Source organism: Botrytis fragariae (assembly GCF_013461495.1).
Source record: "Botrytis fragariae strain BVB16 chromosome Unknown tig00000161, whole genome shotgun sequence".
Taxonomy (NCBI): Eukaryota; Fungi; Ascomycota; class Leotiomycetes; order Helotiales; family Sclerotiniaceae; genus Botrytis; species Botrytis fragariae.
Window position 1 is genome coordinate 1,321,315 of NW_023500998.1, and position 25,307 is coordinate 1,346,621.

Consider the following 25,307-nt stretch of genomic DNA (forward strand, 5'->3'; position numbering starts at 1 on the left):
TTCACTCTATCTACTATCTACTATCAACTATCAACGATGATGTGCGTAGAATGAGTGGAGCAAAGAAGTGTCGCGTGTTTTCTTTTTTCACATCGAGTCCGAGGAACCTTATTTGGAATAGCTAGTAGGCTAATCAATCTCAGTATTGTATCCAACCCGCCTTGAGGAGAGAGTGGTGGCTGGCTATGCTCTGGATGTATGTAGTGCATGACATGTGCAACACATAACAACATGATGGTGCTATGGATATTTGATGATTATACATCAGAACAACATATCGCGCTGACCTTGACAAAGACCACATAAGAAAGAATTGTTGTTATATTCAATCGAATCGAACGAATCCCATTGAATGAATTTCACAGCGCAAACGGAAGACGGAAAACGGAGAGGATAGATCCATACTTTTTTTCGCAGATCATGGTTCGTACCTTAAAATCGATTCCACTGGGCAATTTAACCCCACATGACCAACCATGACCTTCTTCTTGTAGGCAGTTTTACACTTTGCAGTACCCTCTCTTGACCCTCTCTCTACTCAAGTCCCGAAAATCTGTAAAAATAGCCCCCGTACCGAGAAGCCCAGATTTATCAATTCAATTCAATCCAATTCAATCCAATTTCACAATCATCCAACTTTCCACCAACACCTCACGCACTCTTTTCCCCAGCTATTCAATTCAATCCGGCGACAATACCATTGGGGAAATTGATAGGCAATTATTAATTCGCATGATCAAAGAGCATTAGAAAATACCGGCTACTATGGCCTCAAACGAAATATCCGCAGATGGTTCAGGTTCCTCGAACCAATATTCTGCTCCAGCGCCTCAAATGAGTAGTCAAGCTCCTGCTGGTTCAAATGCTGCACCTAGCTCGCAGCTTCCGGGACATGCTTCATTTAGAAGGTATGATGGAATGTATTCTCCGATATCACGAATGCGCTGACAATTTGGGGATGAAGACAACGAGCTTCACGAGCTTGCCAAGTATGTAAATATCGTTCCATTTCTTATCCATCCAATTTGATGCCTCGGTCCGAGGACCAGATTGTGATTGTGATTGTGGAGGAATTTGGAATATCAACAAACATTTGCTAACAACAATTTGTAGACATGCCACGCTCGAAAGGTAATGTTACGCAAAATTATTGCGCCGTCGCATTGTCGTGCAGCTTCGAGTATGTATTAATGGGTCGATAGGTACGATGTGATGCTGCGAGTCTAGGGGTGCCTTGCACGAATTGCGTCGCCTTCTCCATAGAATGCAAGATCCCAACGCCGAAACGCAAGAAGACAAATAACAAAAACAAAGATTCTGATAGGTATAAATTACCTCGGGTCTCTGAAGGGCTTGCAGCTGACGAGGGTAGCGACCGAGGAGAAACAATTGACGAACGATCACCTCAGAACAATGATTCCCCAAGTACCCAAACTACCAGGACCTCGATCGGCTATAACACTCAAGATGGAACACCTACGACTTCTCTCACTGAAGCTCAGGCTCGTCAGCGGGATAGTGACGAAACTACCTACGCTCAATTTATGAAGCCTAAATTCACCAGAGCGCCCATAAAGGAGGCAGGAAGAGTAGCATATCTAGGAGAATCGTCGAATTTGACACTCCTCGTACACGACCGACATGGCAACGCGGATGTTGTACATTATCCTTTACCAGAGAATATTAGAGGATCTAGGGCGAGGCTGACGGAATTGGATAATGTGGAAATTGATATCCTACATCAACGGGGAGCATTTTTGCTCCCTCCTAGGTCTCTTTGTGATGAACTGGTAGATGCATATTTCAAATGGGTTGCTCCAATTGTACCTGTAATCAATCGGAACAGATTCATGAGGCAATATCGCGATGCGAAAAATCCTCCTTCGCTTTTACTACTGCAGGCTATCCTCCTGGCTGGATCCAGGGTCTGTACAAATCCCCAATTAATGGATGCTAATGGATCTACGACTCCCGCTGCCTTGACATTTTACAAGCGTGCGAAAGCACTTTACGACGCGAACTATGAAGATGATAGAGTTACTATTGTACAAGCTTTGGTCTTGATGGGATGGTATTGGGAGGGACCAGAAGATGTAACGAAGAACGTATTTTATTGGAGCAGGGTTGCGACAATTGTAGCACAAGGTTCAGGCATGCATAGGAGCGTTGAAGGTTCTGCGCTCAGCAAAGCCGACAAGAGGCTCTGGAAGCGAATCTGGTGGACGCTATTTACCCGTGACCGATCGGTTGCCGTTGCTCTTGGCCGCCCTGTGCATATAAATACCGATGACTCCGATGTGGAGATGGTTAGTGAGGATGATTTCGTCGAAGATGAGACCGATCACCCCGCCGAATTCGTCCAAGATCCTGTGCATGTCCAATTTTTCCTTCAATATGTGAAGCTTTGCGAAATTATGGGATTGGTTCTCTCACAGCAGTATAGCGTAGCTTCAAAAGCTCGACGGCAAAATGCGATCGACCTCACCCACAGTGATATGGCATTGGCAGATTGGTTGTCTCATTGTCCTAAGGAGGTATATTGGGAAATGCCTCGACATCAATTTTGGGCAGCCTTATTACATTCAAATTACTATACAACACTCTGCTTGTTACATAGAGCGCATATGCCACCCGCTACTACACAGAGAGGTAATTATGAGGAAAATGTATATCCATCTCGAACTATCGCATTTCAAGCTGCAGGAATGATTACCTCCATCATTGAGAACTTATCGGCACATGATGAGCTTCGATACTGTCCAGCATTTATCGTGTACAGTTTATTCTCTGCATTGATTATGCATGTTTATCAAATGCGATCCTCAGTGCCATCCATCGTTGCAGCTACCCAGGAGCGAATGCGAGTCTGTATGAATGGCTTGAAGGATGTATCAAGAGTTTGGCTCGTGGCTAAGATGGTTTACACACTATTTGAGTCCATCTTGGGAAATAAGGTTCTTGAGGAACGTCTCCAGAAAGCTGCTGGAAAACGACATAAACGTATGGTACAGAGCATTAGCGAGGGCCTTAATCACGCTAAGAATGAATCACAAAAGAGAAAATATGACGATATGTCACTGGATTTTGCTGTGGGTAGTGGACCTGCGCCACAGGAATCGTACGAGAGGTCCAGACCACAAACACCAAGTCAAGGTTATAATTCATCATCGATGCCTGCGCCACCACCTATTACATCACCAAATCAGCGTCAGAATCGAGATACCTTTATGGGAGGTTCTAATTCTCGTCCTCATACACGTCCGCCCACACCTTTCAACCCCTCATACTCCGTCCCGGCTACGCCCCCGGATCTCTATCTTGTTACTAGAAACTCCCCAAACATATCACAATCTCTCTGGGAAAACTTTCAACCAGATCAGTTGTTCCCTGAAGGTGGTCCTAGTTTGAATAACATTCAATTCTCCCCACCAAGTCATCCCAACCTTGATCCAAATCTCATGCCTCATTTAGGTGCACCTCAGCCCCAATCCCAAATCAGAATCAATCAAATCAATTGCCTCAACGCATGCAACGAGGCCAACCTGGAATGAGTGGTAGTCCAATACAAGGCGGTGGAATGCTTCCAACTGGAGTTCCTCCTAATTATAATATGGGCCAAGGTATGTGGCAGCAAGGCTTTGAGCAGCCAATGCATGAGCCTCAAGGCCAAAGTCCTAGTGATACCTGGAGTAATAGTTCTGCACAAGCGGTTCCTACAACTTTAAATGTTGAAGATTGGTAAGTCTACTATACTAAACCGTGCAAGTCTCGGTTAGTGTACTGACATAGTGATATTTAGGTTTCAATTTTTTGGAATTAACGGGGATTTAACTGGTATGAATGGCGATGTCCCACTCGCTTGATTCTTCTTGGAAGGATTTGGATATGGAAAAGGAAACCGGCCGGTTACTACTTATGAGCAAAGACTTGCTTGGCGTGGTTCTCGATGAGCTCTTTCCTCGAGTACTTAAAAAATAGTCATGGAGCGTGTAGGTGTAGCTCATGCTGCTGTATTATAAGCCTTCTAGAACCCACGTAATGGACAGGGAATGAAACTTATCGAAGTCAATGTCTCAGAAATACATTATTTTGATACTAGTAACACACAAAATCAAACATTCCCAGCAAATAATCAAAATATAAGAAATTACAACCAAATCTCGGGAAAGTCTTTGTGGTGGGTATTGTGTCTTAAATGCGGATTCCCCACGTGCCCTGCGTTCCGATACATAATAAATACACTATAAATGCTACTACGGATGACGAACACGGTAGCCCAAACTTAGTAGTATAATCTGGAACGTCCGTTCCCGCGACTATTATCCCCAAGGAAGCCAAGTGTACTTCATGACTGACACGAGTAATTTCCACTACAATTCGACGCCTAGTAATTGAGTGATCGAATGATCGCAAACAAATTTAATCAAAAACGACGAATGCTCTCATGAACGCAAGTGTCCAGTGCGGACGGCCCGCGAAACAACCATGTCACAATCGTCACGAACAGCCGCGATAACCTCGAAGCAATCGCGATTATATAGTGACAACGAAACACGATTCAGCGATTCCAGTGCAGCAACCTCCTCTACGATACGACCGAGAAATAGAAGACTGATTAGTACTGAACAAGAATTGGTGAGCACAACAAGCAGTAGGGGGAGCAGTCCTGGTGGAAGTGCCAGAGGAGTAAGCCCAATCCCTTCAAGACATCCTTCAAGGAGGGTAGGCGATAATGGCGCTCAATCCGCCGAAAGTGCTTTAGGAACATCTGCGGTGGGGAGAGGAGACCAGAAAATTGGACCAGGGAATGCTGGAGCATGGGGTAGTGGGTGGTCGAATTCTTGGAGTACATTACAGGGACTTGCGAGTTCGGTGCTAGGTGATTTGGGGGATTTAGTAACAGATGAGGGTGAAGGTAGTGCGAGGAAAACAGTCAGCTTGGATAGACCCAAAGCTAGAAGGAAAGATAGCTCCGTGAAGAAGTTGTTTGAGCTACCTCATGGTGCATGGGGACCCGCAGAACAAAAGAAGAGGAATGAAGCTGTTATTGGCTCGGGGAGTCAGTCGGAAAGAGATGCAGCTTTACGGACACAAAGAATGACGAGACTTCTCGAAAATCACACGGATCTAAATGGGGCAATTGATACAAATGGAAATTACAAACGGAGGACGTCCATGGATGAGGCTACAACTAGAACACAAGATGACGAGGGTGATGCGCTGGTCTATATACACCATGTGCAAAAAGAGGATACGCTTGCGGGAGTTATATTACGATATAATTGTCAGCCTATGGTATTTCGAAAAGCCAATAGATTTTGGCCAAACGACTCTATACAAACTCGACAAGTGGTTGTACTACCAGTAGATGCTTGTGCAATCAAAGGGCGTCCTTGTGACCCATCTCAGGTTCTGAGCCAAGGGATTGATTTACTTGCTCCAACGCCGAGTTTGGAGGATGCCCCAGAAGTATGGCCACCCAGATCGGAGACACCGACAGAGCGACCGGAAGAAAATCCATGGGAACATGTACGATGGGTTCTACTTGATTCATCTCCAAATTCTAAGCCAGTTGAAATTGCACGTATGCCTAGGAGAACCCTCGGGTATTTCCCCCCACGGCGAAGAAAGAGTCAGGCTACAAATTCTATCACATCTACCCCTCGTGCCTCTTATGACCTTCCGCGCGGGTCTTCAGGCGAACAAGTTAGTAGCCCTGCAAGCACGACTTCTCGAAGACCGAGTAATTTGGGACCTCGACCTTCTCAACCTACCGGCGGAAGCTATTTCCCTCCGATTGGATCGGCTAACCGGTCCCGTCGAGAAAGTGTAGGTGAAGCCGCGGATCGACTAGGATGGCTTCGGGGACCTGGCGGCGTAGGAACGTTGGGGAAGAGTGTCACGACTCCTGGACCTGGACAGGATCCCTTAAATACATGGGCGAGAAAACATATACCCGGAATCACAATCGATTCTCTACCTTCTTCCTCAATTCTCGAATCCGAAATCCCTTTTGGATTCAGAGATGAACTCGCAAGTATTGCTGAAGGGTCATATAGTCCTGCAAGCGGATCGGTTACGCCTAGTAATTTGGGGGGCTCTGGAATTGGTCTAGAAAACGCAGCAGCGGCGATTGAAGGTTGGGTTAGAAGATTGGCTGTCAAAAATCCGGGGACACCAAATGGAGGCGGTACATCGACGGATGGACCTGGTGATCTTATAGAATTGTTAGATGGGACTGGCAGTGATGACGGTAGGGGCTTTGAGCTTTCGCCGGGTAAATTGAGGAATAGTTCATTAAATAGAAGCGGAACTTCTGGGAGAGAAGATTTAGAGGGTGCAGTGAGAGGGAGAGGTGTTAAGGGGGGAAAGAAGGATTAAATTTGTTGCTGTATGGAATTATTGATTTAAGTTGTGTTGTATTTTGGGGATAGGCAGACAAGCAGGCAGGCAGGCATTGTCAAGCGTACCTCTGAAGAGAGATTGCATGGTTAAACACTATATAGAAGTGAGGGCGCATTGGGGAAGGCGTTTTTCGTTTTCTTTTTTTTTTCTTAGTTGAATGGGAAATGGGAAATGTTGAATCTTTTGAATTCTAGCTCCTTTCCATTTCTGGTGTGTTGGTGGGTGGAATGCTAGATGCTAGATGCTGAATATGTATGTGTGCTTGTGCTTGTGTTTGTGTTTGTGTTTCTCTTCGAATTTGTGCGTGCAGTTGGAGAGTTGGCGGTAGGAGGTATTAGAAAAGGAAGGGGGTAGAGCTTGATTTTGAGTAGGCGGATGGAGATGGAGTGGGAAACCCTTGCTGTATTGAGGGGGGTTGAGGGTGTTCAACTCGAGTGTTTCATAAAATATCATCTACGGGAAAGTTGAATGTACCATATGTATGTGCGAATTTAATCTCATCGTATTCATCATATGTTATATTCAAGATGAGTACGAGAATAGTGTGTTTATTAGAACGAATAATTTTTGGGGAATTTTTTGATGAATCATGGATTTGTTGATTGATTGAGGATTATTCGTGGATGTTTTGCGTCCGCAGCTTTGCGGGCTCGGTCACTTTCTTATTCGTAGGTTACTTAAGTATGTGGGTAGAGTAGGAGCGTGAGGTGAAGAGTTTAATTCACTTTTTGAGAGGTATAATAGTCTGGGCACATGGTCCTTTCTTTGGGTGGTGAGGGGGGAATGCGTCATGAGGGAGTTCTACCTCTTTCTCAAGCTTTATATAGTGTGTGAGGCTCTTGTGATGGCGGACTATGGATACCAAGCTGACTTCTGTGCAACATCATGTGGGAGGCGAGTCGGATTTTGTGTGTCTGATATGTATTGGTGGGTACCTAAGTTGGTATAGTCAGGTTTTTGATGGGATCAAAGTGGGCGCGAGATCTTGGTCTTGAGGATCAATGTCCAGGTTGCTGTTCTACGCTGATGTTTTATTTTGTGTTGTCGTTGTAGTCCGATTTACACTGTCATATAGAATGGGCATTATGCTGAAGAGTTAAGATGAGTTCGTAGAGTCCGAGGGAAAAAAATGAGAGATTCGATTATGAAATCAAATTACGAGACTATACACACACACGTACTTGTTAATTTGTCAAACTTTGGAAAAGTAAATTTTATCCTGCACTCGACGCATCTGTAAGTTGATGGATAGGGTGAATTTGAGAATTGGGGAGTCTTATATAACCCTCTTTCCAGCCCCTGAACTCTTACGTGAGGGGGTATGAGCGAATGATCACCTGCTTTTGTCTTGACTCACTTATAAGTGATAGACTAGAGGAGGGTATGAGATACACCTGTTCATGGCTATTATTTGTGTGAGTTGTGGTGAATTTTATCTGAGGCTGCGTAGCTATCAGGATAACTGTTTAGTAGTAATTGGCTGAGGTCGTCTTTCTTTTGAAAGAAGTATGTTATCTCCGTGATGAAGAATCGTCTTTTTTTTTCATGAAAGAATTATAGTATATTTGTCGTTCTCCGATCCTCTAGGATATAAAATACTAGAACCCTTCAGACGATAGCCCAGTCAGGTTACGTCACTTCAGTTGCATGTCTGAAACGTCTAATCGACTCTAAGTCATCAGTCATGCAGTCAATTTGGATCACACGGATACGTTAATACACGACTATATTGCATATCCCTTCGAGTCCAGGTTTGGAAGTCTACATAATTCTCATCTCAGTTTTCGAAATGAGGAATATCCCAGATGAGAATATCATATATATATATATATTTACTTCTTTCCATTCTTCATATTCCCCCTCTGAACCAATACTTCTCATGAATGAATATTACCTGTAGACTCAATCTGTATATTCAATCACCTACTCATCAGTCTGGTCGGTACGCTACGTCCGCATATTTGCGAGAACTTGATGGCCCGACGAAGTTTCGTTGTATATCTTATAGGTAGGTACGTACGTATCCCCTTTCTCATAGCATAGCTATCATAATCCTTCGTTCGACTAGGTTTCTGGGATAACACCCAAGCTAGTAAATATACTAACTGATAGATAGTATACCAACCACACTACTACTTAGGTATCGATTAGATATACAATAACGCAACAGAAAGACCAGTAATCGATTTACTAAACTATTTAACTCTTTTGAGAAGTTTAGCGAACATGTTCTGATGAGAATTGACCATGGTAATGGGTTTTACTAAGTTTGTTTGTATATCTGAAAATTCACATAGTTGGTATTCGAAGGTCTACTTGGGTTCGGGTTTGGGCTGTGAGTGGATCAGCTAGCGAGCGGTATGTATTGATGGATTGTACATATTTATTAAGCAAGTAATATTATGTATCAGAGTAGAGGTGCGAGGGAATATATGAAAGACGCTAGTGGATATTTGTTTGGAATTATTTGGATGAATATGGTACACTCTAGGCGGCGTACGAGGAATCTTGATTGCTCGAGCTATGCTGTTATTCACCAATTACTTGTTGATCGGGACACATAATAGCATGAAGTGTACTTGAGAATTGTGGTAAATAGTATGTATGTATGCGTATATGTATATTCATTCAATCTCAAAGCTAGAATAACAACTTTACTAGGTTCTCAATTTAACTCGCTTCGCTATGCTAACCAACAGACAAAAAAAAAAGCTACCATCCCAACCTCTATTTTATGCATGTAAATCAATTTGATACAACCACCCATTTATGCCTCGCCACTCAAATTTATAACACCCATCTCACCCTGAATCTACTCATCTGAAAATTCCACCGCCACACTCGTATCTAAATCACTCAATGTTCCATCTCCTCCTACATCTCCTTCTTCACCTTCACCTTCTACACTCTTTCCATCCAATTCTCTACACAATCTCCCTAATAGCCCTTCTACCCTCCCCATACATTGCTCAAGTTTCTCTAACCTTCCTTTGATATCTTCACCTTCTTCATCACTACTCCCCTCATTCAACAAATCCCTCAAATGTTTCGGTATAGTCATTCCCGCGAATGGAGCCACCGAATCTCTTCTAATTCTTTTAGCGCTATTAGCGGTATCTCTTCTCTTCATGTGTTCTCTCGGATTAACTGGGTTTTGTCCAGATTTTGGTTTTGATTTCGTCGACCCATTGAATTCTCGCGCAAAGTCATTTTCGAAAACATTCCGATCGCGTCGAACATCGTTGTCAGATTCTATTCCAATCTCATCCGCGATATCACTCGGAGGCTCCGCATCGAATACTGCTTGTAGGTCACCGTGAACGCTAAAGCCTCTGGAAAAATCCCAAAGTCGAGGACGATGTGGGAGACGGGGTAGTTGTTCTGCTTCTTTTTGACGACGGGGGCCGGCCCACAATTGACGTCGTTCGAGATAGCCGATGAGGAGTAGTAGGGGAGCATTGAGGAAACGCACGGCTGCTACGTTAATCTTGTGGAACCAGCGTGGTGTTAGGACGAATTTTAGAGGCATGAGGACGAAGAGGGCAAGGATATTGAAGGGTGGAAAATAGGCGAATAGGGAGTCTGATTTTACGCCTTCGAGGGTAAGAACGGCGCGACGGAATTGGATTTCTGCGGTAGCATTTGAGACAATGGTCGAGAACGTTGTTGAAAGCATGGAGACGAGGATGGTAAGGAAGAGGGTGTTGCCTAGGAATGCGAAAGTGACCATGAGGATCGGACCGAGGAGCCAATGGAATTGAGCAGATGTTGTGATGCCTGTACCATCGAGTCCAAACCATATCCAGAGCATCCATTTAGAAACTGTTATTGGCTCATGGATTCCATTTCCGAGCCAAATCATAGAGAGCAGGAATCCAGCAAAGCACCAAACAGCAAGGATCGTGAGTACAGTGAAATCGCGCATCATAGCCCGGAGAGAAATGAAAAGCATGTTTTCGGACATAAGATTGAACGCTAGGCGTGGAACAAGGACAGGAGCTCCCAAGGCGAGGACATCTAGTGCTTGTTGGCCAGTGCCAACGTTATCAGTGTGCCAGCCTTTGAAGCGTAGCGCGAGATAAATTCCAAAGATCGCGGCGAAAGTAACATCAAGGAAGGACCACAGATTCTGGGTGTATACGTGCCATCCGTGTTCAAGTATAGAGCAACTGTGATCGGCGTTAATAAGGACTACCAGATTCCACTGGAATGTTTTAGAAAACTTACAATTGATCCAAAGACCAACCCGATGTATAAACAATGAATAACAATTCCATCCCACCAAATGTAGCTGGATCACGATCTGCCATGACATACAAATAGAAAACCAGCAGCAGCAGAAAGTGGCAAACTTCCAAATAATTCCTCGTACGAGGAACTATAAGTCTATATTGGTTGAACAATGGCGCCTCTCTTGGATTGTACAACGAAATTGGTTTATTCTTGTAGTGATCAGGTAAGATATCCATGAACGCCGTTGGAGTGTATATGATTCTACCCTCGTATATTGCGCTTATTACTTTTTGGCAAGCCGACGAACTAAGAAAAGCTTTGCTTTGAGAAATAATGGCAATTTCTAAGGCTGGCAATCTTCGATTGGCGCCTGTACGGGACTTGGCAGCCCAACCAAAGTTGCTGCTTTCTTGGATGACATTGTTTGGAGCACCTTGAAATGGATCGAAACCTCCTACGAGAATGCGAGACAGAAGAAGCAACCCTTCTGAGCCAGTATGATCTTCGTGGAAACGGCGCAGAACTCGATTGGCAACTATTTCGCATAGATGAGCACGCGTGGTGCAAATGCTCTGTTGATGGGGTAGAGCCAATTGTTCACGTTGGAACTGTGTTTTGTTGACGAGAAGACAATAGACTTGGAGATTATTAGTATTCGAAGGCAGGAATAAATCTGGAAGAAAGAATAAAGACTTTATGAAGTGCTCATGGTATGAACAAATGTGCTCTTTGAGAACTACTCAGAACATCGCCCATATTTTACCGTCTTATCAAAGATTTCCAAATGTCCTTCTACTGGTTGTTGTTCTAATCACTAGGAAAAGTACTAGCACTCATTCCCCCAACCTTCAAAGTGATCTAATAAGAATAAGAATAAGTATAACAAAACAGTAACATACCAACTGACAAATCATCCAAATCATACAGCTTATCTACCAATGGTCTCACAACTGATACATTCAACCTCGGATCCCTCAATTGTTCCAAGCTATATGGATCATCTGTCTTTCCTGTTAGTCGAAGTCTCACTTCCCTATCTCACCGTTTGATCAAACTTACCAATCGCCGAGATAATATCTCTCCTTATCCTAATATTTTATCAGTATCATTCTCCAGCGCAGATTTAGATAGACGGGGAGACAAACCGATGAATTGTCTTATAAACCGGCAAATCCCCAAATTCATCTTGGGGATAACATATATCTCCAATGGCATGAGGATGATAACACGCATGGCCATCATGTCTCCCTATAACCATGCTCCTATTTCCACTTCCACTCCTCACATCCGCGTCACCCTCAATATCCTCCTCCGGATCCGGTGTCAACAACTGTGTCGTCTCCGTACTGATAAATCTCTCATTCTCATTCTCACGTGAACTTCCACGATAATTTCTAGGAAGCGTCGTAGTTCTAGGAGAGATAGGAGAGGTAGAAGATGCTTGACCCATTATCCCTTCATCAGACCATGCCCAGACTTTGGGACGAGGAATATGGTAAGGAGTTTAGGTACCGGGTAGTATTTATTGATAATACAAATTCTTGGAAGTCTAGGATCCAGCGCTGTTTAATGAATTTATAGCATGACGCAAGGTGTGTGAGGTAGAGATAAGGAGGTGGCTCAGGGAAGATTGACTAGATGTTGAATGGTAAGAGGTACGATAAGGATTGCAGGCTTTAAGCGGCGAGGATAAGATGAGCGAATTAAATGAATGAATTGAAAGTTTCCTTTTTCTTGGATGCATCGATACCGACGCTGTGGTATTTTACTCGTGCTATATAAACCACTTTGTGGGGTGCGTCAGAGATAGCGCAGAATAGATTTATTATGTGTAATAGATTTGAAGAAATATTCATGAATCGCCGTTAAAATGTTTATTGTTCGGTGATAGTTGAATTGATGATAAGAAAATGATAAATTCGCTGCAGAAAGTATGTAGGTAAATATAAATCTATTCCTTTGTTGCATTTATTCCAAAATCCTATCAATCTCACTCTATCATATCCTATCTCATCTCAGCTCTCCAAATCAAAATTGAAGATGTCCACCTCCTCGAACTCTCAAACACGCTACAAGCTTGTCTATCGCGTCCTCCCATCTCACCTCTCCGCGACAAAAGACGCCATATTTGCTGTGGGCGGTGGAGTGTACGCCGATGGGAAATACATCAAAGTTTGTTTTGAAATCCCAGGGTTCGGACAGTTTTTACCAGTAGCAGAAAAGGGAGCTGTGCCTCACACAGGCAAAGTAGGAGTGTTGGAACGAACGGAGGAGGTTTTAGTGCATATTTTGTGTACCGGGGAGGAAGTTACAAGGAAGGCAGTTGAGGCATTGAAGAGGTGAGTTTCATGTTTAGTTGTTCATTAGAAGAAGACGTGGAATTTAAGGAGAAGCGAAGAAGGGAATGGCGAGAGTTTTAGCAGAAGATAAGGCTAATTCTAGAGAACAGGACACACCCGTACGAAGAAGTGAGCTATGAGGTTTATAAACTGGAGGACTTTTGAAATTTTCGAATCATGTCACGGAATATACAGCAATCAATCTCTTACCCGATCCAAATCTAAACCCGATTTCTAGAGCGTCTTGTGAGATAGTTACTAGCCGGCATATAGAAACATCATAGCAGCATGTGACGAGCGTTTCTTATAATACATCTTTATACTTAGATGTTGATTTGTGAAAAATTAATTAGTTAAATGGTATTCATTACACCGCCAAAATGCAGGGTCTAGTTCTCTGCCGCAAAAGATCAAACCATCATCCCACTCATCACCTGAAATTCCTGCCTCTGCTCCAACTGAGCTCCTCTCCTCGCCTCGGCGTCCGCCTCCCCATTCCACTCCCTCGGAATTTTCCAAAATGCCACCGCAGTCCCGTGAGGAGGACCCGAAAACCTCACAGGCCGAGCCGCTTTCTTGATATGATATATCAGTCGCTTCCACAAATCCTGATTCATGACCGCACTTCCCGTGCTGGTACGCCAGCCCCGCTGAATCCAAAGATTGATTCGCTCAGTGGCGCCAAGAACCACATATTCAGAGTCGGTAGCGATGATGAGACGGGTCCAGGCCCCAAAGCTATCGCCTTGCCAGATGCGATATTCGAGGGCAGCAACCACGGCACGCAGTTCGGCGCGATTGCTGGTTTGGGGGTAGAGTTCCCCGGTTGGCCCATAATTTTCGAGTCTGAAACCAAGCTTATGGTGAGGGGAGATAACGAAGCCACAACCGGCGCGGGATCCGGCGAGACCATTGGATAGACAGGAACCATCGGCGTAAATTAGTATTTCGTGGGGATTAGTGCGGCGGATGAAACGGTGAGCGGAGTTGAAAAGCATACTAGGGGTGTCAGTGGGCAGGGGAGGGTAGAATCTTCTGATGATAGGAATAGGGTCCGATTCAAGGTTACGCTCGAGGGAGCCAGTGGGCTCGTCGGTTTCCGGGGGAGAGAACAACGTGAAAGCACTGCGTGGATCGAATACCTGGTATTCAGGAGGGCCAGACGCCCCCGAACCCTCAATTCCGTCTGCCATGATGACACCAATAATTCAATTGGGATGTAGACTGTGTTTCGCAAATGGGAGGATATTCCCGGCTTTTTTTAATAGAAAAATCAAAAGAAAGGACCACACCACAGTTTATATGCAGGAATTTATGTGATCAATTCATGATTTAAATGTAAGATGAAGAAGTTTGTGTTGTGCGTGTTTGTCCGTGGCCTCGTGTTGCAGCAGAATGGACGGGAGTACGCTTTACTGCTGGTGCTTCCATTGATCAGCAGTTTTTTTCCGGCTCACTTCATTACAGTATCCAGATGAATTTTTGAACTCATGGCATGTAAATGAATTGGAAAGTTTGTGTTTGGGGGATGAGACAAGGTTGAAGGGGACGAGAAAAAGTGTAAAACAGAGAGGAAAGGATAATCAACAATTGAGAACAAAAGATGGACTCTTGTAAGAACTATCTTGCATTCCTTTAGTCGATGACAAAGGTTACTCTCCGAAATTACTCCTTCTAGTGTGGTGCACAAGGTACGTACTCTTAAACAACATACAAATAATAGTATCCCATGCAACACCCCGTACCTTTGCCGGTACATAGCCAAACCAATAATCAAAACTCATCAACCCAAGAGGCACATCAATCAACAACCTCCCCAACTCTCCCTACAAAGCCTTCCAACCCAGCAACTCCCTTCTCTCCCCTCTCGCTTCCGGAATACAGTCCATGACCACCCCCTGGCATGACCAGAACCTGACTACCCAACTCTATCCATTCCCTAGATGTCAACAATTCAAAACTGACATCTGTAATGCCATCAGTGCCAAAAACAAATGGCTCATCTTTTGAATTCCCGTTGGAATCAGCTACATCACAGCCATCCAGTAGTCCCAGCCCAAAAACGTCATCTGCGTCTTCTGCTCCCATGTCTCTGGCAGGAAGATGTGGGGTTAATTTGAGGACCCGAGCTGAGGCGCGGACACTGGCTATGTATATTACCACAACTGTACCTGGAGTGATGGAATTAATGTCACCATCATCAAAGGAGGCAGTGAAGCCACTAGCAGCTTGAAGAGAGTGATGAGTTTGAATCATATGTTTACTGGGTATCGCCATGACCATCCCTTTGCGGATTCGAGGAGCAGTTTGAGAAGAACGTTCCATAGGACTATTTGAGTCTTCTTGAGTCGGTAAGTCGAGAACGATGCCGATGGTTCCGACTTGACCAGCTTCGATTGTGTGCACTGGAAGGCGAAGATTGCGAATACTGACTATATGTGCATTGTGCCATTCGCCTTTGGTAACCGAGGCAGATGGCGTGTTTCGTAAAGCTATCCTAGAAAGTTCGGTTGCTGAGGGATGCGTGAGTGAGGTACCTAGACTGGTGGGCGAAGAACGGGGACCAGTCTGGGGGGAGTCATCATCGTCAGAATCTGCTGGGAAAGGGCCTACGACAACACTATCTCCAATTGATAGCCTACCAAATCTAAGATGACCGGCAACTACAGTTCCCGCATCAATACCATTACTATTACAGACCAAAGCATCATAGGAAGCTGGTACCCCAAATACATCTTCAATGTGGAATAGAGATGAGGGTTGCTCTGGATTGAGTGCCATACCAATATAATCGTGCGGGGTGGGTGGTGTAGGTATTGGCAAAGCTTGGAGAAGAGCATGGAGCTGACGAATACCGGTTCCCTTGACCGCACTTGTAAGAATGATAGGAACAATGGACCTGAGATCTGACATTGCCATCGTGTTGATGACTTTTCTAACAGTGTTAGTATCTTCAGGTAGTATACTAGTTAGATCAGCATCAATGACATTTTTAGAATTATCTGGCGGAAGAATCGAAGGAGTCCTCCCTGTTGCTTTGATAGCAGATAGAAGTTTCGACAGTGTCTCGCTTAGACGAGGTCTTGAAGCCAGATCAAGCTTGGTGATCACAATAGCCAAAGGTTTATCCAGTTTCAAACAAAGTTCAAGATGTGCTTTTGCAAGATCAGTTCCTGCTCCAACAGTGCCAAGAAGCTCTGTTGTTGAAGTACTTCTGGTACCGCTCGAACCAGTGTCATCTGCTGCGACACATAGAACAGTCCAATGGGGAGCCCAACCAACCAAGCCTCGAACTGTTGTCCTGCGATACCTTGGATGACCAGCAGAGTCAGAAACAAATAGAAGCCGGCCATCTTCTGCTGTGGCATGTATATCTGTCCATGACGTTACATTGCCAGAAGCATAATTGATGACCTGTGAGTCTTTATAACCAATCAACTCCTGTGCCACAGAACTTGTAATCCCTGTAGCAATTTCGTGACGATGTTTCAATAGACTGAGTCTGCTTTTACCTCTACCATTATCAAGCGTTGTGGTAGACAAAGTACCTAGAAGACTTGATTTTCCAGATGTAGTGGGACCAGTAAGGGTAATACGCAGCTGTTCAGTTGTATCCTCATGTTGAAGAGCGGGGGCTTCAGTAACCTCATTAATCGTAGGCTGTGGAGTATGTTGACGAATGACAGGAGCTTCGTCATAGCTTATTGACTGTGCTCGTTTCGAACTGAGATCTGGAGTTATGAGGGCTTCAGCGACCCACAATTTCTCTCGGTGCCGGAAATTTGTTGATATCGCTTGGTCTCCAGGGACCAACCATGGTTTTTGTTTCTTGAGTCGCTGCGAAATTTGAGACTTTGGGGCTCATCTGTCTCTTGCCATTCACATTCCCCAACAACTACCTTTCGAACAATCTCAACATTACATCCAAGACTAGCTGCCATAGCCCGTAGGTTTGTCAAACTCTCGTCTAATTCATCGCTCGTCAGACCGACAAATGTACCATCATCGGAAACACCTATTTCATACAGTGCTCCACGGCTTTCCTCAAGCCCAGCTAACAGCTTCCCGGGTCTTGAAGGGGCATCTAAGCTCGTTGCGCTGCCAGGCAATCTGTTGGATATCAAAATCAGCGCAACTTCACAATTAGATATATTTCATTGGATGTCTCAAATTTGATTATTTTAATCTGAGATTGGGCCACATCGGCCTAACACACAATCACCGCTATGGGGTAATGCACTCACTTCGGTAATACAAGATCACTTGTAGATGATGCATGATACGGAGACGACTGCTGTAGGCGCCACAGCAATTGAGTTGTGAGCTGCTCTAAACGTTTCTGTTTACTCTGATTGGATGGTGCCAATATGGGGCTCGCTTTCTCCTGATTAAGGGGTTGCTGTTTGTGCTGTTGAGAGCCAGATATTATCGAGCCAGTGCTTGAAGTGCTATATGTCCTCCTCGGTCGTAACAAAAGATGTAGTTTGTATTCTGTGGGACCTTCCTGTGGTTCTGCCTCCAGTTTTGTGACTCCATAGTCCGAAATGTGAGTCGAACCAGGGGAGCTATCGAGAGATTTCGGATATGGCTGAGGTGAAGGTGGTTTAGGAGAATTGGTAGGAGTCAACAACCATGGTGATTCTACCCTTGGGGGTTCGGGTTCATATGTAAAAATGGATGCCATTTTCTGATATCAATTCTGGTCGTTGCCACTGCTCGATTGTCTAGCACTCCGCTCAATATCCAAATGTCAATGTTAAAGGAATTATTGCCACCACTCCGAGTTGTCCAATTCTCACTCAATAGTCCGTAGCTTCTGCAAAGACTGCCGTCGCCGTATTGATATTTTCCCAATAGCCAAGGAAGACTGTATAGTTATGTGGTGTTTGTGTATTCGAAAAGGGCGTAATAATCGTAAAACCATTTTGATGTTTGTGTGAATAGATAGCTGGTTTGCTGGATAGCTCCAGGAACTAGGGATTAAATAAAAGTTGGTTGGAAAAAGGTCTCGAACTGAAAGAACAGTTATGCGGATGGGTTAGAAGTCATCTTGATGTAACTTCTCTTTGTGTGGTATAGTAAATTGTTTGTGTCAACGTAGGATAATGTAGGGTAGAGGAAGGGAATCCGAATATTAAATAATTGTACCTAGGTATTATCAGATAACAGTCATAATCTATCAGTCACACACCGTTTGGTCATTGGTTTTTGGTTTTTGGCCTGGGGGAAATCCATTTAGTTTCACATCCAATTATTGGCTCTCACATCATTCCAATCATCCTCACTTGTTATAGATCTTAATTATAGCTAAGGTTGGGTTAGCAAACTGTACTTACCAGGTTCATTACCTTAATTGTGTGGCTAATGGGGCTCGGAGGTTCCACATAGGCTAAGCCCCACCAATCTTCAGGCATCGTGTTCACGGATTAACACCCTGAAACTCTTTTGCATCTTCGACCCATATTCTCAAGACAACCCTTTGTTACAACTTCACAAACATTTAAGAATAAACACAGATCCAGTTTAATTAAATATTTCAACTCCTTTCTTTTTGTTTGCCAAATACAATAGACTTCATCTTCCAATTCTCATCGTTCCCTATCTACTTTCCTGTTACATCTACCTTACCATCAAATAATTGTCATCTCATTTGAATCCTCACAATGGGTCTATTTTCACGAAAAGACAAGAACGCCTCTCCTGCTCCGGCAGCGAACCCTTACGCCACCCCACAACCTCAAGCCGACCCTTACGCACAAGATAACAACAAGTTTGCGAACATGCCCTCTCAACCCACTCAATCTCCATACCAATCAGCCAGACAACAATACACTGCTCCAGGGGCTGCAGGTGCCCCTAATGGTGGTTTGCCAGGTGGTCCTCGGGGTGGAATGGGTGGCCCTAGTCCTCGAGCTCCAGCTCCAAATGGTGGTGGATATGGGTCTGAGAAATTCGGAAATGGTGGTGGATATGGCGCAAACAGATACGATGGTCCTGCCGCCAACTCAGGATCAAAATATGGTCCATCTGGTTATGGTGGTTTAGGACGAACCAACAGTAACGATACAACTACGACAGAAGACAACAAGAATGAATTGTTTGGTGGCGCAAAGGATAGATATGCACAAAAGGCAGCTACTGGTTCTGAGCGACCACCTCCGCCATATGGTGCTCAATCAGATGCTGGCCCATCAACTGGAGGTGGATATGGTGCATATGGAGAAGAAAGACAACTTACTGCCGAAGAAGAGGAAGAAGAAGATGTTCAAGCGACAAAGGCTCAAATTAGGGCCATGAAGCAAGAGGATGTTTCATCTACTCGAAACGCATTGAGAATCGCGGCCCAAGCTGAAGAAACTGGCCGTGCTACCTTGGCTCGTCTAGGTGCACAAGGAGAACGTATCCACAATACCGAGAAGAACTTGGATCTTGCTGCCAATCATAACCGAATTGCGGAGGAGAAAGCAAAAGAATTGAAGACTCTTAACAAGAGTATGTTCGCCGTCCATGTTTCCAACCCTTTCACAGCAAAGTCAAGAAAGGCTCAACGAGATGATGATATTATCAACAAACATAGATCAGAACGTGATCAGCGTGAGGAAACCAGAAATGCAGCTTTCGCATCTTCTCAGAGAATGGAGGCAAACTTCAGAGATCTTCAGCCAGGAGATGTGGGATACCGAGCAACAGCAACCAAGGCCAGTCTTGCTGAGAGGTCTAAATATCAATTCGAAGCAGACTCTGAGGATGATGAAATGGAGAATGAGATCGACTCCAACTTGGATGCTCTTGGTCATGCTGCTGGAAGATTGAACTTACTAGCGAAGGCTACTGGTCGTGAAGTCGATGACCAGAACAGACACATTGAAAGAATTATTGGCAAGGTATGTTATTGTTCATTTCTATTTGTCTAATATGATTGCTAACTATATCTTAGAGCGACCGTGTCGACGATCAAATCGCTATGAACAGAGCCAGATTGGACCGTATCCATTAAATTCCCTTTTCGCCCATATAGACTTGTTAATAGCGCAATGGTTCAAATCCACCATAACCTTTCCTTACCTTGGTACACACGTCATATTGCTAGTAGTTTCCGTCACACGATCCTACCCGTAATGATATATCTCTCGAAAGAAAAGAAAAAAAAAAGCATCTGAATACCCCAAATCTATTCCGCATCATGGACGAATACTCCGCAAATGTTCAGCCATGCATACCTAGCTAGTGATATTTCCGGGTGGAAACATATCATATCATACCATATCATATTACAATACAGGAGTTTCGGTTGCAAACATGGGTCTCGCTAGATCTTTGAGGGGTGGGATACCTAGTTTGTTTGTTTGCTTGTTTGTTTGCTACGTTGTTGATATGTATAGACGTCGAATTTTCAAACTAAATTTTTTTATACTATTGATACGTACATGCTTCTTTGATGTATTTTTGTGTCCTTTGTGTTGTGAGAGAGAGAGTTGAGTGGATTTTTTCATTTTATGTGATTGATGTAATCTTACATTTATGCCTATACTAATGAATGTTGAGAAAACATGTCTAGGGACTTGAGTCAGAGGAAGGAGAGCGAGGGATGGTAGAGAAGAAAGAAGAGAGAAGAGAGTGGAATCCGCTTGTTGATTTGAGTTCGGATAGTGTTTTGGTTGGTTGGTAGGTAGGTAGGTCGGTGTCTATTCTTTCGATGGCTGTATTGAAATTCTGACATGAGTGTTCCGGTTTGTCTATCTTCATCTTAATATAGAGGGAGGTGTGTATGTGTGTGTGTGTAAAAGAGATAGATAGATATAAGCGATACAATCCAATCCACACGTAAAATCGAAACCCCAATCTGGGATTCTCTGGCTTAGATGTATACTTTCGTGTGGTGTATGTACGATGTACTGTGTAGTGTGGATAGCATTGTAAGTTTAGCATCAGAGAGAGATATGTAAGGAACGGAAGAGTGCGGTTTGGGGATGGAGATATAGTTCTGGTATGTGAATATGTGAATGTATGTAAAACTATACTTTATTTTATTTACATCTATCTATCTATCTATCTATATCCCTTCACATCTGTAGATACAAAACCATCATCGAGTATCCAAAAGCGTGTTTATCGAATAGAGAGTAGAGGGACCTCAGTGAGATTCGTAGATGCTGTAAAGAGAATGAATGAGTAGGTATACACTTTCACAATCATCAATACGTATCCTCATCCAACACAGAGATGAATAAAGTACCAGGCTGGGAGCATGCAGGTAGGGAGGTAGGTAGGTAATGGGAAATTCGGAGATTTGCTTGTTCTATATCTCGCCTCTCTTGATATGTATTTGGCAAATAAAAATAAAAGGAGAGAGAGGGAGGGGAATAACAACGGATAAACAGACATACACATTTCAAACAACGAAAGAAAGACAAAAAGAAGGTCTCCAAAACGGGAATGCTCTCGGAGGATCTGAATGGCAAAAGAGCGGAAAATTAAAAACATACAACAGTGGGGATTCGCTGGTGGTCACCCACCCAACTACTAATCCACCGATCTGAAGCTTGTGTATGGCAGAGCGGACGGGATGCCCAATTCTCTTCAGTCTATGGTCGTATGTGGCAGAGTAGTGGTTGTGAGAACTTGTATACTCTTGTGTAAATGCAACGTAGATCAAAAGTTGAAGATTCGCTGGTAGTGTGATTGCCTTGGTGCCCAACTACTCCTTCTCCCAAGGTGAAGCTTGTCTCCTGGTAGTGTGAACTAATTGTCCTTATATTCCTGAGTCTATATTCGTATGTGGGAGGAAGTAGCTGATCTGAAGATATAAATTGTAGATTTTGGTGAAGGTTTGTATATTGGATTTCTGTGTAACGACCCCAGAACTTGAGAAGATGACCATATCTGATTGGCATCGAAGAGATAGGGAACACGTAGCTACACAAGTATAGACATCATCGCTGTAGTCATAAAACACAAAAGATACCTAGGTAGGTAATGGAACAAAGAAAGTATATGAGATGAGAATTGAGGATGAGAGATAGTGACTCGAAGTTCTAATCCACTCGGTTATCGAACATCCCAATTTACTAGGACAGGACAAGTACATCGTCTAATTGTAATGGATAGAGAGTATCTCAAGGGGACCTTGTCTGTTTGATGAATCCCGTACGGCTAGCATTTCGCTAAATACTTATCATAGAATTGGTAGTGTGGAACGACGAAAATTACTAGTTCTGATGGTCGTCGCCAGGAAAGATAGTGTGTTCTAGATATTTGCCCAAGGCAGGGGCACCCATATGAATCGGTTGTGATCACGAGGATCTGAAATCCTTCCGAAAAATGTGAATTGGTAATCGTCCGGTGGAGTCGGCGAAGATGATGTAGGTAATATTCGTATTGTAAGAATCCTTATTGTTGAACCATGGATTATTTTCTGACCAAAATCATGTGAGCCAAGAAAGAGGGGTTATGGCGAAGTTGCTTGAAATGTGGATGGCCGGATACCGCTCTACACTCAATAGTGTGAGTACCTACTGTAGATTTGCAAATATCGGGGACCTTGAGTATCATTGAACCTTAAAATGGATCATGTATGATGGGTGCAAGCGAAATAATGCAATGCAATGTGCCCGACGGATTTGTTGCAGTTGCTGTTTGATTTGTACGCCATTGTCGATAGGAGCTGAATGGTAGAAAAAAGGCTCGCTCTACTTACTGTACTCGTACATAACAACCTTGGACTGGTATACGAACTTGATTGGCAGACATATGGGGAAGTCTTATAGGTGCTATATGCATTGTGCGGCGGTGGAATTCACAAAATGGGATGTTGCATTTTGCGTCTCGCATTTAGGTGCTGATACTGGTGGCGATATTACCTAGTATACAAACCCAACACTTATTATTGAGGGGAATTGACATGAACCTGAGCTCTTGCGTATGCTAATATTGAATACATCGGTTGATCCCTTCTTGATGACCAGCAAGCTCGAAGTTTGAGGGCTTACCAAATTTGTATGAGAGGATGCATATTTTCGCAACGATCCGATTGTGGAGGAGTACAAGAGTTCTGATAGTCCAGGTTCCTTAGGATGTTGTTGATAATTGTGGATGTATGTAGATAGTCATGTATGCAATATCCATGTTCCCCACCAAGCCAAAGGATTGCAACAGCGAGCTTGGACTGCTGTTCGTACAGTTGTTAAGTAGATGCAATCATTTAGATCATACTTACCGAACGAACAAGTGCAAAAAATGGCGCAGTGCGCGCTGCTGTCGCCCAGACACCTTGAGCCGAGTATGAAAAAGGAAAAAAAAAGGTGGATGACATAAAGCTTGGAAGTTATGTGAGACCTTTCCCTTTATTACCTCGGACCTGAGAGGAACGAGAGTTTACCACTGTTTTGTTTGGGGGATTATTTGGCGAAAGCGGGTGAAAGTATTCGATGTCACTTTACGTATCTGAAAAGTTGTACCATCGCCCGATTACTTTGTGGAGACAAATCAACTTCAATACTAGAAGAATGAGCGGTGGATTGGATAAAGTATAATGAGGATAAAGTGCCAGGGCCGATTTTGATGATCTCACGAAATTTGATATCGTGACCATCCTTCACAGACATAAATGGCACGGCTATAGTGCCCTTTCCACCACTTCACCGCTGTTCTCTCTCATGTTTTCCGCTTTGAGAGAACGTTGCATGCGTTTGTCGGAGGGATTAAAGGGAACAGAAACCTTCCTGTTCCTCGATAGTCAGAACGCATATGACCAGTTTTTTTCCGGATAGATGAGAGGGGATTTTGAAAAGAGGCTCTGCTTGGACAGAGAAATAAGTATTGTGGTGCTTCAGTGTATACACCTACTAGTCTTTCGAGTACAATCATAGGTACCCAGTAGATATCTAGACAACGGCGAGTATGAGAAGATATCCACAAGTTAATCAACGGTCTTTGTAATTCGAAAACTTGGCTTTAGCCCGGAAAGCTCTTGAGCCTTGGAGTGTTCCTAAGACCACTTGATTTGCAGTGCTAGTGATTTGATTTACGTTGGGCAATTATTCGGATCACCGAGCACCTGCAAGTGAGTGAGCGAGTGACGTTGTTGTACTGTCATTTGGATTGACCGAGTTTTTCTGGGGGGAAAGATCTAGCTTTCATTAGTGAGCAATGAATGGTAAGATCTTGACTGGAAACAAATGCTTATGCTTTTGCTTCACTCCCACAAAACTCGCAGTCTCTTTTCAAATTGTTCATTATTAGTATCTGTATACCTACCTACCTACCACCTACCCATTGAATATCACGCTCAAGATAGTGGTGGGGTGGGGTCTGTTATCAACAAATGATTTTAGTCCAGATCATCCTCCAGGGTCGGATGGATGCCGGACGGAGAAAATAGATAACAGATGGATGATAGATATGTAAAGAGGCAGGTATTGAATGAGAAGTTTGAGTCGATAAGTACGGATAGTTATGTAGCTATATAATGTTACATAGTGATAATTAGAGAACACAAGTAGATACCTTCAAGAGAGAGATTTATATATCAGTTGACTCTGATGTCTACTTATCGTTATCGATAAAGCTACCTAGGTGTTCAAGTATCCAACTAGAAGAGAGTGCTAGACTGCTAGACTGCTAGACTGCTAGACTGCTAGTCTGCTAGTCTGCTAGTCTCCTAGTGTAGATCCATCAGCAATACCTTGTTCTGAATATCTACTCTCACTCCACATGTGTCTAGGTAGTATCTATTATCTATTATCTATCATCTATCATCTATCGCCCAATTTTTGACCTTGAATATTACTTGAACAAACATGGCCGTGAAAGACTACACCATGGCCGTGAAAGACGACAAGGATATTTGCCTACATTCAGATCAGATGTGAGACATGCTTCTGTGTACTTGGAAATCCATGAGTCGTGAAGTGTTTGCGAGGTATCTGTGAAGTATCCAGGATCTAGCTTCTAGCTTATGCATAGCAGGTCTCTCATGTCTACCTACCGACCTTATCAGGATTCAATGAAATCCATCCATCTACCTACACCTATACTATCATGCTACATAGTACGTACTCTACTAATATACATCGTTCATAAAGGTTTCATACAACGATCAGTGGCAAGCTCATCTACCTAGGTGTTCATTCTTTCTCCTTTCATATTCCGATTTCCAGATCCATCTGCAAATCTTCGTTTCGTGGACTTTCATTCAAGTCCCACACAATAACTCCTGCATAACAGCATCTTTATTCCTCTTGGGAAGGTTCAATCGTTACTTGTTCATTTTGGAGAAACCCTACTCTCATTGTCTCCTTTACCCTTTCAACTGCCTTTGCCTTGCATTAA

General features: G+C 43.7%; 7 protein-coding genes across 7 annotated transcripts; 4 read left to right on the forward strand and 3 right to left on the reverse strand.

Annotated features, from left to right (window-relative positions):
• Nucleotides 1-765: 765 nt before the first annotated feature.
• On the forward strand, nt 766-3,988 carry Bfra_009582 (putative cutinase transcription factor 1 alpha protein; the record flags this gene model as incomplete). Its single annotated transcript, XM_037339923.1, has 6 exons — nt 766-908; nt 965-989; nt 1,114-1,180; nt 1,228-3,471; nt 3,537-3,738; nt 3,800-3,988. 6 exons carry the CDS (start codon nt 766-768, stop codon nt 3,861-3,863), a joined length of 2,745 nt encoding a protein of 914 aa, XP_037189973.1. The 3' UTR covers nt 3,864-3,988.
• Nucleotides 3,989-4,485: 497 nt separating this feature from the next.
• Nucleotides 4,486-6,381, forward strand: Bfra_009583 (uncharacterized protein; the record flags this gene model as incomplete). Its single annotated transcript, XM_037339924.1, has 1 exon — nt 4,486-6,381. One exon carries the CDS (start codon nt 4,486-4,488, stop codon nt 6,379-6,381), a length of 1,896 nt encoding a protein of 631 aa, XP_037189974.1.
• Nucleotides 6,382-9,217: 2,836 nt separating this feature from the next.
• Bfra_009584 (putative nonselective cation channel protein) lies at nt 9,218-12,088 on the reverse strand (the record flags this gene model as incomplete). The annotated part of the gene is made up of 5 exons (XM_037339925.1): nt 9,218-10,574; nt 10,633-11,275; nt 11,538-11,639; nt 11,698-11,726; nt 11,784-12,088. 5 exons carry the CDS (start codon nt 12,086-12,088, stop codon nt 9,218-9,220), a joined length of 2,436 nt encoding a protein of 811 aa, XP_037189975.1.
• Nucleotides 12,089-12,678: 590 nt separating this feature from the next.
• Nucleotides 12,679-13,142, forward strand: Bfra_009585 (putative adenosine deaminase protein; the record flags this gene model as incomplete). Its single annotated transcript, XM_037339926.1, has 2 exons — nt 12,679-12,977; nt 13,088-13,142. 2 exons carry the CDS (start codon nt 12,679-12,681, stop codon nt 13,140-13,142), a joined length of 354 nt encoding a protein of 117 aa, XP_037189976.1.
• A 245-nt stretch (nt 13,143-13,387) lies between these two features.
• Bfra_009586 (putative rnase h domain protein) lies at nt 13,388-14,170 on the reverse strand (the record flags this gene model as incomplete). The annotated part of the gene is made up of 1 exon (XM_037339927.1): nt 13,388-14,170. One exon carries the CDS (start codon nt 14,168-14,170, stop codon nt 13,388-13,390), a length of 783 nt encoding a protein of 260 aa, XP_037189977.1.
• Nucleotides 14,171-14,777: 607 nt separating this feature from the next.
• On the reverse strand, nt 14,778-17,661 carry Bfra_009587 (putative gtp-binding protein; the record flags this gene model as incomplete). The annotated part of the gene is made up of 3 exons (XM_037339928.1): nt 14,778-16,814; nt 16,877-17,087; nt 17,222-17,661. The coding sequence occupies 3 exons, from the start codon at nt 17,659-17,661 to the stop codon at nt 14,778-14,780; spliced, it is 2,688 nt and encodes an 895-aa protein (XP_037189978.1).
• A 979-nt stretch (nt 17,662-18,640) lies between these two features.
• Bfra_009588 (putative plasma membrane snare protein) lies at nt 18,641-19,974 on the forward strand (the record flags this gene model as incomplete). Its single annotated transcript, XM_037339929.1, has 2 exons — nt 18,641-19,861; nt 19,915-19,974. The coding sequence occupies 2 exons, from the start codon at nt 18,641-18,643 to the stop codon at nt 19,972-19,974; spliced, it is 1,281 nt and encodes a 426-aa protein (XP_037189979.1).
• Nucleotides 19,975-25,307: the final 5,333 nt, after the last annotated feature.